General features: G+C 36.0%; 1 protein-coding gene across 3 annotated transcripts; it reads left to right on the plus strand.

The window, feature by feature from the left end:
• The first annotated feature begins 389 nt into the window (after window positions 1–389).
• LOC114527115 lies at window positions 390–13,344 on the plus strand. Of its 3 annotated transcripts, none has more exons than XM_028548725.1 (15): window positions 390–615; window positions 4,359–5,837; window positions 5,944–6,004; window positions 6,105–6,328; window positions 6,699–6,780; window positions 9,498–9,821; window positions 9,920–10,077; window positions 10,328–10,373; window positions 10,485–10,613; window positions 10,813–10,953; window positions 11,337–11,579; window positions 11,981–12,130; window positions 12,219–12,448; window positions 12,548–12,656; window positions 12,862–13,344. In XM_028548725.1, exons 4-15 carry the CDS (start codon window positions 6,303–6,305, stop codon window positions 12,943–12,945), a joined length of 1,722 nt encoding a protein of 573 aa, XP_028404526.1. In that variant the 5' UTR covers window positions 390–615; window positions 4,359–5,837; window positions 5,944–6,004; window positions 6,105–6,302; the 3' UTR covers window positions 12,946–13,344. The 3 variants fall into 3 exon arrangements, with proteins under 3 accessions (XP_028404526.1, XP_028404527.1, XP_028404528.1); XM_028548726.1 differs by lacking the exon at window positions 390–615 and adding an exon at window positions 3,077–3,160; XM_028548727.1 differs by lacking the exons at window positions 390–615; window positions 4,359–5,837; window positions 5,944–6,004; window positions 6,105–6,328; window positions 6,699–6,780 and adding an exon at window positions 7,497–7,668.
• The last annotated feature ends 3,696 nt before the right edge of the window (window positions 13,345–17,040 follow it).

Consider the following 17,040-nt stretch of genomic DNA (forward strand, 5'->3'; position numbering starts at 1 on the left):
GTAACTTGCCCACTGTTGAAGCTTGCTTAAGTCGTTCAGTTTTCATTTTTACAATATTTAACAACAATGTCATATTGGAAAATTGATTATGGGGGAATTTGCAAGTCAAATCTCCAAAAAATAAATAAAATTAAATCCCAAAATATGATTTGGCAATTCAATTAGTTTTAGAAATATGTATTTATGTGTTGAATTCCAAACTGTTTCTAGTAATTCTTGACCAAGCAAGTAGCGTAATAGAAACATTTTAATCATTGGCAGTACATGAAACATATATGCCTTTGTGAAACATTAGAAAGTTGTGTGAAAATAACTAAGAAATGAAAATTTAGTTATTAGCATTTGCCACCCATTGTTATCCTGCTTGACAACTGCTAATCGCAGCGTTGTTTATCTTTTTTAAACGGCAATTAAAAAGCCATATCGTGAACGTCTTGATTTGTCTGTATTTCTTTCATCGAGCTTTAATCTTTATATTCTTCTTGAAACATCAAGTTTTTCATAATTTCTCTAGGCGAACAAGATAAAGTATTGTATTCTTAAGTCGTTGACAGCATTTTCAGTTTGTACAACGGATTACGAAGCTGATTAAACAGCTCCTGGACATAGCGAACGGTAAGTTCAATACCGGTCGTATTTTATATAGCATGGTCACACATTGGTTATTAAGCAAAATTAAATAATACAAGATTTGTTCTGTACAGTGTTTAAACTCTTTAATGCTGTACATATCTCGGCAAATCCTGTAGCGTAAGCCTTGGCCGGAAACATCTTTACATCATGTTATATTGGCCCTATTCATAATTCATATGCATATGCAGGACCAAGCCGATTTCGGTATTGAATGTCATGAATTCTGATATTCTTTCATTGAGTTTTGAGTTTTGCAAAGTTATCTCGCGATGCACGAGTTGATTAAGTCGTATCTTGTGAATGAGAAGTGACACGAGCCTGATGAGTTATAAGACAGTGATTTATATTTCTCATGAAACTCCATGATCTATCATTTGGAAATATTCATGAATACCATTAAATATGCCAAGAGTTCTTTAAAATAACTAATGTTTATATAAGAACTGTTGCAAGAGCGTTCGTATTCAATCAGCCGGCATTTCCCAAACAACAATATCACGTGGACCCTAAATCCCATTAATTTGCAATTGACTGTATAATTGATGTGTTGCATAAATGCGTGGTAATAGAGGGTATTAAAATTGTTACAGAAAGATCGATACTAAAAGCCATAATCTCAGCATTATTAGAAGGTGTGTGTTGTGATCATGACTAGTATGTAATTTTCAAGCCGTCTTTATGGAAACACGAACCAATACAGAAAAAATTGTCTTGGTTGTTTATTTTACCTTCTAAACTACTTGGACGTCTATGATTATTGTAGTGGATTGTAGAGTATTGAAGTGGATTTACTACGAAAGTATACTCTAATTAAATTAAGATGCAAATGTTTCTACATGCATGCAGAAACCACGAAGCCGTTTTAAAGAGAGGGGGGGGGGGAGGTGAACCTGAACGTGATTTTTCACACTCCATTTTATCCGATAATTAAACTGAGTGGAGCTCGAGACTTAGTGCATCCCTCTCCCTCCTTCTACCTGCTCCGCGATCCATTTTCTGAAGCGATAAAAGGCAGTTTATCATTCAAAACCAATTTTAAACACCTCTGCTTTGTATCAAGCCCCGATTACACTACACTCAATTTAGCACCACAGTACGACCAAATTTATTAGTGTCCAGGCTACCAAAATAAATGTCGGCCTTGGGGTGAAATTGGTACGGGTGCCCATTGAGCCGTGCTGTGCCGATAAATTATGTGTAATGTAAACAGGGCTCAAATGTCATTGAAAACTTGCAAAAAGTCGAAAACAATTTCAATAATTAGCACAGAATCCTTCGCGGTTTGAAAAACATTATATTCTTCAGCTGAATCCATTGTGCATAGGCACGGTTCGAGTGGTTGAGATGAGGACCTGGAAAACAACCAGACAAATAAAACGCCGGCTGTATAGGCGTAGCTCAAACAGGATATAACCTATTAATTTATACTGTACATTATAATACTTTTGCTGATTGTCATTAGTTCTATATCATTCTTTCTCCACCACTTCAGCTACATCACAAAAATTCCAATCAGCAGGGGAACTACATGCTGTGCGATAGGCTTCGGCTGCGCTCCTTGCCTATTTGATCAAATATTATATAGTAATTAGCTATTATAATACTGCTCGTTATCTGTATTTGAAAAGGAAATCGTAAACCTGCACGCTACCATCTCTAGGTGTATAGGTTAAAAACGAGATGTGTCGACGGAATAAATATAGCTTCTACATTAAAAAAAATTAAGAGCAAATTAAAATTAGAGTGCATGAACTTTCTTGTTAGGAATTCCTTTGTGAACATTATATAACTGAGCAAAATATGGCTCCATAATTGCGGTGACCCTGGCTGTTAAATTATTATCATAACAAAGATTCTTTGATTGCATGACTAGTGAAGGAGAGTCGGAATCATCTAGTGGTTTTATGACCGTCAGAAATAAAAGCATCGACTATTTTGCACTTAATTATTGCAATTCCCATTGGTAGCCGTGAACAAGGCAATCTTACGGGCATTGACTTTGTGGGTTCGTCATTGTTTTGAAAGATAAAGCGATAACGGAATGTGATTATTAATAAAAAGAGCGATATATTTGCTCAGACCAGACATAATGCCGTTTATTTACTCTATATACCAGCTCTAATACAGCAAGTATTAAGGTAACGTGTAAATTATTAATTTTGGCTGTGGATCACGTTATCAATTGATTAAAATTACCACAATACATCTACCATCGCTACAATGTTGGACTCTCAAGAAGCAAAACTATTTATCAAAGTAGACGGCATTATCGGTGATCGGAAACGAATTTGTACATTTTGCAATAGCACGATACATGGCGCTGAGAAGATTGTTGAAACAACGCGAAAGTTGCGACGTGGGCCATATTTTCCCCAGCTAGCTTATTTACAGTCCTCTGTAGGGAAAATTGACACATTGGGTAGAGCAGTTGTATGTTTGCCTTGTTTTCATCAACTTTTGAGGCAATGGAATTCCTATGAAATGAAAAATATCCCCATGTCAAAGCGGACATATAAATATGTATCAGGTAAGGTTGAGATTTTCCCTCCTAGTGGTAAGATTTTTTGTTGAAAGTATCATTGAGATATTACTTATTATACGTAACATCAAATGTGGTATAACAACTGCCTAAAATAGACAAAACACTTCTCGACGTTTCGACCTGAGGCCCTCCGTCAGGAGAGTTAGTACTAGTTTTGTCAATTTTAGGCAGTTGTTAAACCACATTTGATGCTAAGTTGTTTGAAGACGCTGCTACGCTGCTCCCTGGTTGTATTGGAAATAACTTATTACGGCATGCTGAAACCAGCTAGCCTAATAACAAAATGGATGGATCCTTAGCCTTGGCTTGCTTGAAGCATAAATCCAATTAACTTTATTCTCACAAATTGAAAAGTCTTTGTTTGAGGTTGTATATTAATATGACAAGTGATTACAGTACTCTTCGTTTGTCATACCTATATCACGTACCTGGTTGACTGAATTTGTCTAAAATTATGAGGGCGATGCTTATACGTGCTAAATGAATTAGTATTTTAAAAGAACAACTTCGACAACTAATTCGCGCCGATCCAACACCAAATCAATGATAGGAAGCCTAAGCATGCGAGCGATGTCACGGGCTTTTCATAACAAGTGATGTATAGCCTATAATAATAATAATACATTCAATTTAGGCAAATATTTTCATAGTATAGTGAAGAAAATTGTAAAAATATCTGTATCATTATGGTCTTATATTTTCATCTATCCGTCCATATAATTGTGTAATCCTGTCGCTATACTTTGCATAACATTCCACAAAAAATTCTTGAGACGTGTGGAGTTTTTTTATTTAAATAAATAGATCTATTTAAAGAAAAATCCAAAAGAAAAAATTCACTTTGAAATTCAAGGTATTTGAATTAAACAAAAATCATCATCGACTTTCAAAGTCATCTTCAGACGCAAATGTATGTATACGCCCTGCATGCAATAATTAAAGTAAGCTTCGAAATTTATTTTAGGAACCTTTGTTCTAGCTTTGTTTAGTAAATAAATTGATTTGGGCATTTTGTGTTGAAAGACCTCTAAATTTAACCCCCACACTTGCTACGAAACATAAAGCATGTCAGTTTTCAACATTCGTTTGAAATTATTGGCCGAGCTCAGCAAGGCTTTCACTGATAAACTTTATTTAGAGCAGCAGTGAGTATCAGTATACATTACTTTCCATTTCATCCTAGATAAAGGCGTGAAAAATTACCAAGAAACAAGAGCTAAAGAGATTAAAACTGAAGCAGAGAAGAGAGCGTTTGCTATTCAAACCAACCAGGAGCATATTGTGAAGAAAGCTTTTGAGAGACTTACAAAACGCTTGGACGCCCAGGAAGAAATCATAAGGCAAAGCGAGGAATGCATAGAGAGTTTAAATCTTCAACTTACTCTTTGCACGAAAGGAGAGAGGTGGAAGATAAATAGAGAGATAAAGAAACACCAGAAAATTATTGATCTTGCTGAAGCACGCATTGAAGACGAAGAAGATAAAGAGGAATTGATTCGGAGAGAAACTAAATCATTGCTCGAAGTTTACAGAAAGAACCAGTCTCTTTTTCGATCTGTGTCCGAGCCGAACCTCTTTCAAAGCAACATTGAACTAACGGAGGAAAAGCCCATTGCTTTTGAGGAGTTTAGTCACTGTGATTCCGAGCAAAGAAAAGAAAACCCACCGAGTGAAGAAAGTAGCGGTGAAGAGATGAATAGTAATCAGCAATCTCGATATAGCGAAAGTGGAGGTCGTACGGTTGTCAAAACAATACGAATATCGCAAATCCAGGATGAGACTGATAATTCTCCTTCAACAAGGCCTGTTCAGAATGTTGAAAGAGATATCTGGACAACACAGGAACATTTCAACGATTCTGGGCAACAAAAGTCAGTTCGTAACAATTCTGGATGGCATATGACAAAAGAAATCGTGTACCCTGCACATTCAAACGAAGTAGAGACATTCGCGGAAGATGAATGGTCAAAGTTGCTTGATAAAGAGCGAGATAATTACAAAAATCAGTATAATTCGGGTAACACAGAGCATTTAGGCGGTGGTGACCAACAAAAGTCTTTTCGAAATAAACCCGAGGGGCATATGACAGAAGAAATAGTTCATTCGGCGCAATCGAGCGAAGTTCAGTCATTTCCGGAAGATGAATGGTCAAAGTTGTTTGATAAAAATCAAAGAAATTACGACAAGCAGAATGACTGGAGTAGCGCAGAGCACTCGAATGATCATGTGCCACAAGAGCCCGTTAGAAATGATCCTCCTGATTCGAATATGACAAATGAAATTGTATGCGCTTCACAATCACACGAAGTGCAGTCATCATTTCCGGAAGATGAATGGTCAAAATTATTCGACAAAGAGCAAAGTGATTACAAGGATCAATGTAAAATAAGTAACACAGGGCATGCGAGAGATCGTGGAACAGAAGAGTGGCATATGCAGACGAACGAAGAAATTGTTTATCCGATGCCCTCCAATGACGTACACTCATTTCCAAAAGATGAATGGTCAAAAATGTTTGACAAAGAGCAAAATGAAAGCGAGAATCAATATGAAGAAGCTGAAACAGTTTGCGCAATTCTGTGACTTGGAGTCGGCCAGGAAGAAACCAATCACCCAGCAAAGATACAGAACGTAGACATATTAAAGGCGAGTTTGCTGAAAGGTAAATATTGCACTCTAGCTGTGTACTTAGTTATCATACAGGGGAAACATAAGAACATAAGAAGAATTGTTCAGTGTTCCCACGAAATTCATTTTTTTTAATTCAGTGAGGAACATCTATGGGTCGAAAAAAGAAGTTCAGATGACAGTGAGGTTGAAAACGAACAGGTGCGAAAATATTACACAATTTTCATACGGACATGTGATTCCACTTTGCTATATATACATGATTTCATCAAACCAGTAGTGATGTTGTATTATTTTATAGGTTTACGAAGTGAACCCAAAGGTATCCAGCGACTCATATACAGAAAGACGTGGTACAAACACAAGCTGTCATTCTGTGAAGAGCATTTCACCTCCAAACAGGGAGAATAATGTCAGAGCAGTTCCTCAATCATCATTTGAAAAACCAACGAAACATGACTATAATGCTTCAACTGACACTGGTGTAGATCCCTGGGAAATGATTCAGTTTGAAAAAGAAAAAGAGTAAGTTTTCTTGTCACTATATATAGAAAAATAATATTGTTACTAAGATCAACGATATCTTTAATCTTGCTGTTTGGGGTTGGGAAATTCTGATGTCTGAGTATAATTTATAGCCTTAGAGTTCTATGAATTTTATGCAACGATCATCTTTTTTAATTCATTGCCCCGGTCCTGCTGTAGGGCGCTGTAGGTCTTTACTGGGTCACTAAAAAAATGATTAAAAGGATAGATAGAGTTGTCCAAACTTTTCGACCAGTTGAATCGTAATATTGCTGCATGCAACCTCCTTGAGAAACACACAAAGACATATTGATCATCAGTTATACACGACGATCTTAAGGCTTCACAATCTATTTCGATTTATGTTTAGTTCGCAAGATACTGAAAGACAGGATTCCTACAGTTTTGGTAATGTTGCAAATGAAGATTATGATGACGATTATATCGATGAGGTAAATAAAAAAATATAATTTTTAAAAAAATGAACAGCATGCAACCACAAACCAACTAATAAAGAGTTTAATTTCACCTGCTATGGATCTATTGAATACAATAACATTACCGCTGGCTAGCCCCAGGCTACGGATCAGAATCCGTGAGGTTCAGCAGTTCAGCTGCATCGGGTGCCAAAAAATACAGCAATAATGAAAGAACGTATTTAGGGTCGCATTGCGAAACAAACCCAATTTTTATTGAGATCGATCATGAAAGAAACTTAGAAACTTAGGTGTTAAATGTTGACAGTCCATTCAACCTCACTGACTTATAGTTTCCGAAACCTCTTGTTTTAATGAAGCTACACAAGTCCTAATGTAAACAGTGTATTAAGATGTATCACGGGTTTGCCATTTTTAAATAAGCGACGGGTATCCTCTTATTATCCATAAAAAAACAGGAACAACTGTTAAAAGTACCACCTGTACAGTGACCTGGACTTATGAATGGATGTTTGAAATGTATGTCACGGATCTGTTTTCGCGTGATCTAGTAACGTTATAATATCCGTCTGGCTTAAGCCTTAAGTCACTAGAAACTACATATGCTCAATGAATCTTGTTTGGCCAAGAGCCTAACTGTCATCCCATCAACGTCATAGCGTTTAGTATCCTTGACAACGTGCTTAACTAATGTCCACCTTGAATAATGCAATAATTCATCTTCGAATTTGCCTTTGATTAACCTATTCAAAGGCATATATCATCTTGCCGGTAGCTTAAACATGGTGAATCAGGCATGCGGTTTGTAAACAAATGGATTTAAGAGTCGATCTATCGTCTATTTTGTAAGACTTTGGTAAAGAACGTTATAGTTGGGATATTGGAGAATTTGAAATAATGCAGGTTAGGTATTACCTAAAAATCTTCTTTATGGGGAACGATAGTATTTATCGCCTTATTGCATGCCTGGGGACTAAATTTGCGCATGCATGCAATATTCGGGGATATTCATTTTACTACATGTATAAGCTTTGTCCAAAGAGTGTTATCTTGATTTTACTAATATAGATGAAAGGTGGACAACACTATTGTCTGCACATACAAAACTGTATTTTTTTGAACACCGCTTATTTGATATATGTATTTTATTTAGCATATTCGGTTTTGTCCACAGACAACATTGGCTATTCAAACAATTTAAATTTTCCTAACTTTAAGATGATCGTTTTATTAACGTGCCAAATGTATTAGTATATACGGCAAGCATATTCTAGAAATTATAGGCTTGTTCTTCCATTACATTTTTAAAAGTTATTAAAACGATACAGAAAGACATTGAGTTTGACGACTACACATGTCTGGTCGTTTACTTGTTGACCAGCTGCTCCTATGCATGTGACCGAAGTGAATTTAATTATACTGTGTAGCTACTTGTATCTAACTTTGAAAATCTAACGTGAAAAGGATTCTCTTTAAAGAAGAAAAAAATACAAACTTTCACGAAGCTCCCGTTCATTGGGGGTGCTGATTGCATGTGAGGAGCCATCATCACGATAGAAAAACTTGTGCTAGAATAACGTATAAGTCATTACCGAGTTCCTTATATACCTGATGATGAGTTTTATGGTACTTTTATAGTGGTTCTATACATTTATTTAAGTTGTTTCACTTTTATATAACAAGCACTCAAACTGGGGATTAGACCGTTCCTTCGCGTGGCTATATAGGACTAGGCTATACTGATATAAGGACTGCGACTGCATGATGTTGGTCCATATTTAGTCCATATAGTTATAATCTGACATATTCCAGTCATTCTTTCGAGCATAATTTAAATTCACTTTGGAACTTCAATGGATATATATAAGCTATTTGAATATGACTATAGTATATTTGAAGATAAAAAAGTTTCATGAATATCGTTTGTTCGTGAACGAAGTATAGATAGCATTGTTTCGCGTGTTTGCAGAGCAAGCTAAAATAATATTAAAATATACAGACGTTTGTTATTAATATTCCTGCTTAGGAACAAGTTATAATTTGGGTTGCCCATGATTTGGGTTATTTGATTTTTTTAATATTATCAAAAAATGGAAATTATTGATTGGATTCAGCACGATTCCGACTGTGAGTTTCGTTCCGTTGTGGGTCAGAGTTTGTTTGTTTTTGATATGCTTAAAGTTGAGCGTCGTTACTTCTCATCAGAATGTTGTATTGCCAATTGGGTTTCGCTACAATTTCAAATTTCATTATTCTATGCTTGAAATCTGAGAGTCCCATATCATGCATTTGCAAACTCTTGGCTGTTTCATTGTCTGAATTTATCTATTTAGACAATTAGTCGATATGTTGTTTGTCATTAATATTTTATTTTCTTATGTTATCTGTGCATGTCCCTTTACTTCAACTGCACAACTGTTCTTTTTAAAAGAATGCATTGTAAAAACTTACTCCTAGTATATGCCAGAATACAGCCCCACGGTGCAGTGATGGGCCATAGGGAGTACGTGGGGGTAGTTTACTCTTCCATTTTATCCAAAGGGTTACTTAGCAAGTTGGCCTTCATACAAAGTTCGCCTCAATGTGCAATTTGATCTGTGAACCGATATTATGCATACATTACCAGTAAATATATGATGAGTTACTGTGGCAGCTATTAAATCATTAACATAATGAAAATTCAAAATTTGGGTAGGAACAAGTTCTAAACTTGGACGTATTTATCATTCCAGCGCACTCAAGACAATTTTGAACGAAGTGATAGAGAGATTCTTTCACCCAGGCGATTGGACCCATGTCGATTTAGTGAATTTACGAAATCGTCATACATTCCAGAAACAGTCAAGGAAAAGCCATTAAGACAGCAATCCCGAGACAAAGCTAAAAATCCACCCAGACAATATAATGGCTATCAAAAAATAGTGAAAGAAACTGACGTAACGATTGTGGAAAGTTCAATCTATGTCGAAGAAGAAAATACAAGAAACTCCCAACAAAGGAATGCTAGTGATGATTCATTTGAACCACTGAGAAAAAATAAGAACGTACATGATCGGGTATAAAAATATATTGAATTGTATACTATCACTTTAAATGATTGCAGAATTTTAAAATATTGATATTTTAGTAATTTATTTATTGACGTCACTTTTAGCATTTGAGTTTGGAAGAAGAAGAATGGGAAAGAAAACATTTAAGTCCGAAACGTTTGGACGAAACAAGATGGCTGAATTTTGTTAACGAGGATAAAGGTGATGTAAGAACAACGTCTTCAGCACAACCTGGCATTTATATACAAGAAGAAAGATCCAGGTATTCAATTATTTTGTTAAATATAATAGTCAAACATGATCCCCCGATTTTGTATCGATTATATCTTCATACCAAACGTTTTCTGGACCATTAAGCTCAGATGAATCGAAGCTAAACTTTAGAATCAACGATCTGCATTTCTCTCCGTGATCAAGTTGTTCATTAAAGTGTTGGGTTTCCGTCTATAGATCACATGCAGTAGAGAAATCGTTACAAATCACTTAAGTCTACAATTCACATAATGTTGCAGGGTCAAAGACCTTTCTGCAGATGTCAGGTCATCGCCGAAGTCGGAAGTAAGTCAACTCAGTAAAAGTTATTATATAAAAATTAATGTACGTTCTGTTAAAAAGGCAAGCTAAACTTCACTGAAACAACTCTTCAATCTTTAATGATTTATCTCTCAGAGATTGATTGAAATAAATGTGGAACGGAGTCCTGCTTTAAGAAAGCTGATTAAGCAAGATGAAATTTCAGAAGAGCCAGTACGGAAAGTAACGACGAGGGCATCGGTACAGAGTAGTCCTTCGTGGAATGTAAGAATTAATATTTTAAAATATATTTCAAGAGGATATAAATTAGCACATTGCTGTTATAAGTAATATTAAATAAAAACGCCATATGACTATAAGAATACTACATAAGAATACAATATGATTAACTCATCAGCTGTTGTCAAAATAAGAATGATTTTAAAAAGCGGCGAAAAACATTTAACTGGACCCTTTTCTTTAGGATGCCGACGAAGTGGTGATCATAAACAGAAATCAGTCACCTAAAAAGGCAGGAGATGTTTACATATTGGAATCAAAGAATGATAACATTTCTTCAGAAAGAGTGAGGCCCAGAAGTTTGAAGTACAAAGAAAAAGTTAATGTGAGTTTTATTATAGTTTATGGCAAAAATGTGTGCATAGCTAATATGAATTAAAATATATAATTTAGTAATGTATTGCTAGAGTGGTAATGTATTCCACTCAAAATTAAGACCCTTTAACCTTTTGGTAATTATCCTACATCGAATGGGGTGCCACAAAATCTTAATGCATTATTTAAAATTTAGATTTTTAGCTGAATTTTCCCTTCTTTAACGTGCGATTTTATACACCAATAACGATACACCAATCTGTCATTACTGCCTGTATATATCAAATACCTCGATGCATGAGGAAGAAAGTCGTTGAACTCATATGGAGAAGTGGAAAAGACAATTTAGCAAAGATTTGACGTAACTCACGCATGTATGTTTTGTCTTTGTAGTTCCTAGATGAAAACAGTAACTCATTAAGCAAATCAAATCCTACCTCGCCGACACGTATAAAACATACTGTTATCATCGAGGATGATGAGCAAACAATTAATCACGATGATAGTTATCTTAACAGAAAGCGGGTTGGAAAGGTGAATTTAGGTTTATGGGAACAAAACGCCTCGTCTCAGAGCCATACGAATAATCCTAACTTGTCTGTAAATGCCAGTCCAACCTTTGAAAACAGAAGTAAGGTAAGCGCCTGATTTTGTTAACAGGCATATTCAAAATGTATTGACGCATTGCAGTCTGATGATTCAAGGAAATCATATAATGTTCCACATGCTTTTACTAGCTCTACATGCATGATGCTTTACTATATATAGTAATAGTAAAGTTTGATGACTTCTCAGAATAATGGCAATATGTAGTTTACGAGTAGCAAATTTTCTGAGGGATTTTACGGTGGTTTTTCGAATGTCTGAATCTTTTGCCTTTTGTCATATTGTTCAAAAGATTTTCCGGCTAAATATGTTTCTAAAAAATAAATATGTTTCTGGCTGTGCTCAATAACATTTTATTATTTCTACAAAAATCGGCGTCAAAATTTTACACATCTTCTTGTTACTAATGCATTGTTTCGTTCCACCTGTAGCCAAGAAGTCCAAGTAATAAGCAATCGTCATTCACCGTAAATGGTGACAATTCGTCCCAACGTGACCTGGATCATATGAATAAGCAATCAATGACAGAACGCAGCCCTCAGGAAGACAGTGCTTACACCAGTCAACGTTCACTCAATAAGGTTTGTTACCAGTCGCGTGGATTATGTTTTGCCGTTCTGGATACCATAGACCAACCTTAATTACACCATCTGAATAATTCATATCTAGAGTATGTCAGAAGATGAACTGGCATGGGAAAAAAGGTTCAGCAAAACGTACGAAAGAAAAATATCTGTAGAAGAACCTAAACAACGAAAGATATCAGACCAAAGAATACCTCGGCTGAATGATGTTGATGAGAAGAATCACGTCAATTTTGGAACAATTTCACTGGATGAAGACGAGGTCCGCCGTGTTCGTAAACATAAGACAGATGTCAGAACGAAAGATAATTATAGGTAATAAAATGTTTTATACAATAATTTAATATAGTTGTGTTTAAGTGTTGACATTTCCAAGTATATAGTCTTCATTTTTCATTTGTTTTCTTTCTTCAGCAATGAAGATAGTTATATCGCACTAAAATCATCCAGTAAACATGGTCAAAGTTTCAATCCGTCAAAATCCAGTCCCAATGCTAGATATTCAGTCGGAGATATCTCCCAGGTACAAAACGTATACCCGGCTAACCAAAGTTAGATTATTAGAAGTTTGATTTACGTGGCAGAAGATCTGGAAATTCGATGGGCACAGCATTCCTGGTATTTCGATCAGTGTCGAATAATGGTTCAAAATTTGAAACTTGTGCTAAATACAAATTTGACTTTTTTGAGACTTATTTTGAGATTTATGAGAGTGTTTTGTTTTCTAGTTAACTGAAGAAGAACTGTCTTGGGAGGAAAAGACAAGCAGGCCAGGTCGATTAGATCTGTCTAAGTTTTCACAGTTTATATAGGTCGTATACCATATACTGACTGTCAAATACTATACATCTACACTGTTAGTCAAGCGGTACAATCTTATACTAATCCATGTGATGATACACAACATTTACTTCAATAGTATATCAAAATAAAATAGTTAATCACTTACATTTTCACGAAATTTATACTTACGTCGATGGGTACGTCACAGGGCTTTTTAACTATAAAATGTGTTTTTAATTCCCCCCCCCCCCCAGTGAATGAGATCTTTTTCTTTTACAAAGCAGTAAATATAGGATCTAGTGCAATATATATCGTGACTCTGTGCCGTGTCAGAAAACGTTTGGATGATATCCAGGAGCCTGTTGTATCAAGCCCGTTTTGCTTAAACGGCGGATAAGTCAAAATTAAATAACACTCTTACATCTCTCTTGAATGAGTCAACTTGAATATTATGCACTGAATATATAGTTGTAAACAGTATCTTTGTATTAAGGTTAAAAACATTTAGTTTGCTTCTTGAATAAAACGATAGACTTGCTTTCTATTTTGAACTTAACCACCGTTTAAGTTAAACGGGCTTGATATAACCGACCCCATGCACTCATGCAGGTGTATAAAAATATCAGTATTCAGTTTATCAGCAGAATTGCAAATAAAATAGCGACAATAGTTGAACAACTAACTATAAGAGTTTAAATCGAGACAAATGTATCAGATTCTGCACGACTGATTTACGTACGTTCACATAAACAGCTTTCTAATCTTTCAGTGAACAGAGCGATACAATCACGAGACCATTTCTCTATATCCACAAAATTACAGGCAGCCGAGAGTATTTGAGCTTCATTGGAAACTTCGAGGGCTGATTCCAATAAGTGCCTTTGTTTTTTAGGGTCGACTTCGGACTTTCGATAATAAAGTATAGCCTGTACTAATTTAAATTGAACTTTGCGATATAAAGTCATTGGATTTCCATCGTCGATCGAATCATGCACTTTCGTCATGCTGCATTTCACTTTTTCAAGGTCTATAACTTTCTTTGTTGGCACTCCAAATCTGTTGCAGCCCAGGTAAAACAGAGCTAAAATAATGTGAAGTTTTTGTTCCAGGTCAGCTCGTACTTTAGGTAAATCCTGCATATATTCCATGTCCTCAAGTGCTAGAATTGCAAATTTTTCCGGTGAATCGCCTTTCTGTTGAAGAAGATACATTGCAACAAGCGAATATAATGCAGCTGAGATTCGACCACGTTCTATATGTTTTGCTTGAATTAAAACATCAGGCAAAATATTGTCTACGGCTGTAACATCTCCTTGAACAACACATATCGCAGTTTCTAAATATACACGTATTGCATCAAACATCCAGGATTCGGTTGCCTTCTTCAGGGAAATCTCGTATTCACCTAAAACCTTCCTTGCAGATTCAAACGAGTATGAACGATAGCTGGCCATCACCTTCTTCGCCAAAATTAGCAGTTGCACTTCAATGACGCCTGGATTTTTCATCATCAGATCGTCGGCAATTACCTCGATAGATTTTCCTTTATTCAAGGCTGTCACTAATTGTTCATCTGCGTTACTGCAAATTTTTTTAATTCTGGATGAGCCCCACGTGCAGCGTATGACAGTTGGATCAGCTATGGGTGGATGACGATGACCTGACCGCAAAATCCTCTTCCTCCAAGTAGTGAATGACATCTTCACCACTTTTCCCTTCACCATTTCATAACATTCTGGTACCTCTGTGAATACACCACCAAAACAAGTCGCGATGTAGATCACGATCACAAAGGTTGATGGGATAGGCGTAGAATTGTTGTCAAGCACTGGTTCGAAGAAAATTTCCCAGTGTACCTTCCGTTTCGGTTGTTCAGGCCAAATCATTTTGTTGATGGATTTTTCAACTTTCTTTATTACTTCGACTTTGTCCTCTTCCTTTTCAATCAGTTCTCCATTAACAATCCCATCATCATCAATACCGTAGTAGATGTGACCGCCTTTATAGTTGGCAAAGGCAGAAACATATTTATTAAATTTATTACTTTTACCAGTCATACGATCAGCCAATTTTGTACCATTTGATGCTTCTGCTTTAACATTCTTAAGCTGAACTGTCTTGCTCTCAGTAAGACCGCATTCCTTACTTTCTAAAAACATCTTCCGATGTGATTCAAGTTGAACAGGGTTATGGATCGCATTTCTGTTGATAATCTCGTTTTTCGTTTTTTCTTGCGGTTGCGATGGTAGCCAATGTAAAACTTGTGTTTTACTGGGTAGACAAAGGTGATAATTAACTGTGATTAATGAATAAGATTTTTCAACAAAAATGATTATGGTATTTTTATCTTCAGGATCTTTATTAAAATTAACAGCCGAAGTTATATTTGTTCCGATGATACTGATCAAATGTTGTTCGACTATGCGGATCACCGATGACAGTTGAGATGTTGAGATATCACTGCCCTCGTCGTCGGTATTAATATTCACCACAATTTTCCCCCCATAACTGTTCATCATAGCACAGACTGTATTTACTATCTGCTTAAGTATTTTTTCCTTGTATTTTTTCTCCTTATTAAAGTCATGTAGTGACACTTCATGAGTAGTCTCATCAATATACGCGCCTGTCGTTTCAATTGAGAGCATGTCTTCCTTTGATATTCAACCGATGAAACAAAAAGTTCTAAAAACGTGTAAATACAATCAGACCAATTTTTTTGTTATTGTCTATAACGGGTCAAAGTATTTCATTCTTTTACAAACACCCTATTTCTTTACAGGACCGCGAGATACTAATTTCACTCACCGAAGACTTATTTACTAAACTTTTAAAGTTTACTTTGCATATTTAGTAAAGTTTATGCCACATTTAAAATTTTTCTTGCCCAGTTGCCTAATGTGACGTCATATACAAGGAGTCGATAAGTTGGAATCAGGGAGTTTGAGATTCACGACGTGGCCAGCTCGATGACGCGCTTGCAAAACAAAGAAACTCCACACGCGAGATAATGGGTATGCATAACCTGTGGTCCCATGACAGCGTTGTGAAATATTCACCGCTTCTCGATGACATGAAAGCAGCGGCAACGTGATAGTTGTTTGATAGCTTAAATGGAACTGCAATATAGGAGGTTCTTAGCACAATTTAAACGTTTGTATGATTATTTCAGAGTCGTTGCAGCATAGTTAATTCTCTGTAGCTTATTTCAATTAAAATAATTGACTAGCGACGTCGAGCTAACCGCGTTGTATATCGTAAACTCCCTGTTGGCGAAAATGCGTTTTATGGAATTTAGTTAACAGGGAGCGAAAATTATGTAGAGCGAAGTATTATTAACTAAATATTCATAGGTTGAACGAAAAAAACCCGAGGAAATGGTGGTCTGAAATTAAACGTATCTCTAACCTTGTTACCGAACGAAAACCAATTTAGCCAATGTTGAAACGTTTTCTAACCTTACACCAAGAGATCAAGCAAATGAAATTAACAAAACATTTCTAGAACCTCTCGAGGAATACAGACTAGAATGTCCGTTACCAAAATTTCCGTTGGAAGAAATGGCAACCTTTCTAAACGTATCAGAAATAGGAGTGCAAAAAGCTTTATCGAAACTCCCAACAAATAGAGCATGTGGACCCGATAAGTTACCTAATTGGGTATTAAAGGACTATTCATATATCCTAGCCCTTCTCAATTATCCTCAACATCTCATAACGAGAGCAACGTGTACCTACCACTTGGAAAATGGCCAACATTACACCATTGCCAAAGACAAAAATTGTAAAAGATCCAAAGAAAGATTTAAGAGCTATTTCAATTACCGCCAGTATCTCTGAAGTCGCTGAGGAATTTACTGTCGTTGATTATGTTAAACCAGCAATCTTAAAAGTCATCGACTCAGATCAGTATGGTCCATCGCTGGCCACCACCACTGACAGTATTGGCGCCGTTGTAAGAACAATCCTCTTCGATTACCGAAAAGCATTTGATCTTATCGATCATTCAATTTTGATCCAAAAACTATCAGAGTTAGAATTACCATATAGCGTCATCAATTGGATATCAGATTTTCTGACAAACAGATATCAACGAGTAAAGTTTGCAGATAACTGTTATTCAGA

This window comes from Dendronephthya gigantea, unplaced genomic scaffold (genome assembly GCF_004324835.1).
Source record: "Dendronephthya gigantea isolate DGI-Jeju-01 unplaced genomic scaffold, DenGig_1.0 000043F, whole genome shotgun sequence".
In the NCBI taxonomy this organism is placed as follows: Eukaryota; Metazoa; Cnidaria; class Anthozoa; order Malacalcyonacea; family Nephtheidae; genus Dendronephthya; species Dendronephthya gigantea.

Bases quoted from the DNA above. Each gene is read 5' to 3' on its own strand.
- LOC114527115 (XM_028548725.1), top strand. From the start codon at position 6,303: ATGATTCAGTTTGAAAAAGAAAAAGA. The intron at 6,781-9,497 runs GTAAATAAAAAA...TTATCATTCCAG, and splicing joins ATGACGATTATATCGATGAG to CGCACTCAAGACAATTTTGA. The intron at 11,580-11,980 runs GTAAGCGCCTGA...TTCCACCTGTAG, and splicing joins CCTTTGAAAACAGAAGTAAG to CCAAGAAGTCCAAGTAATAA.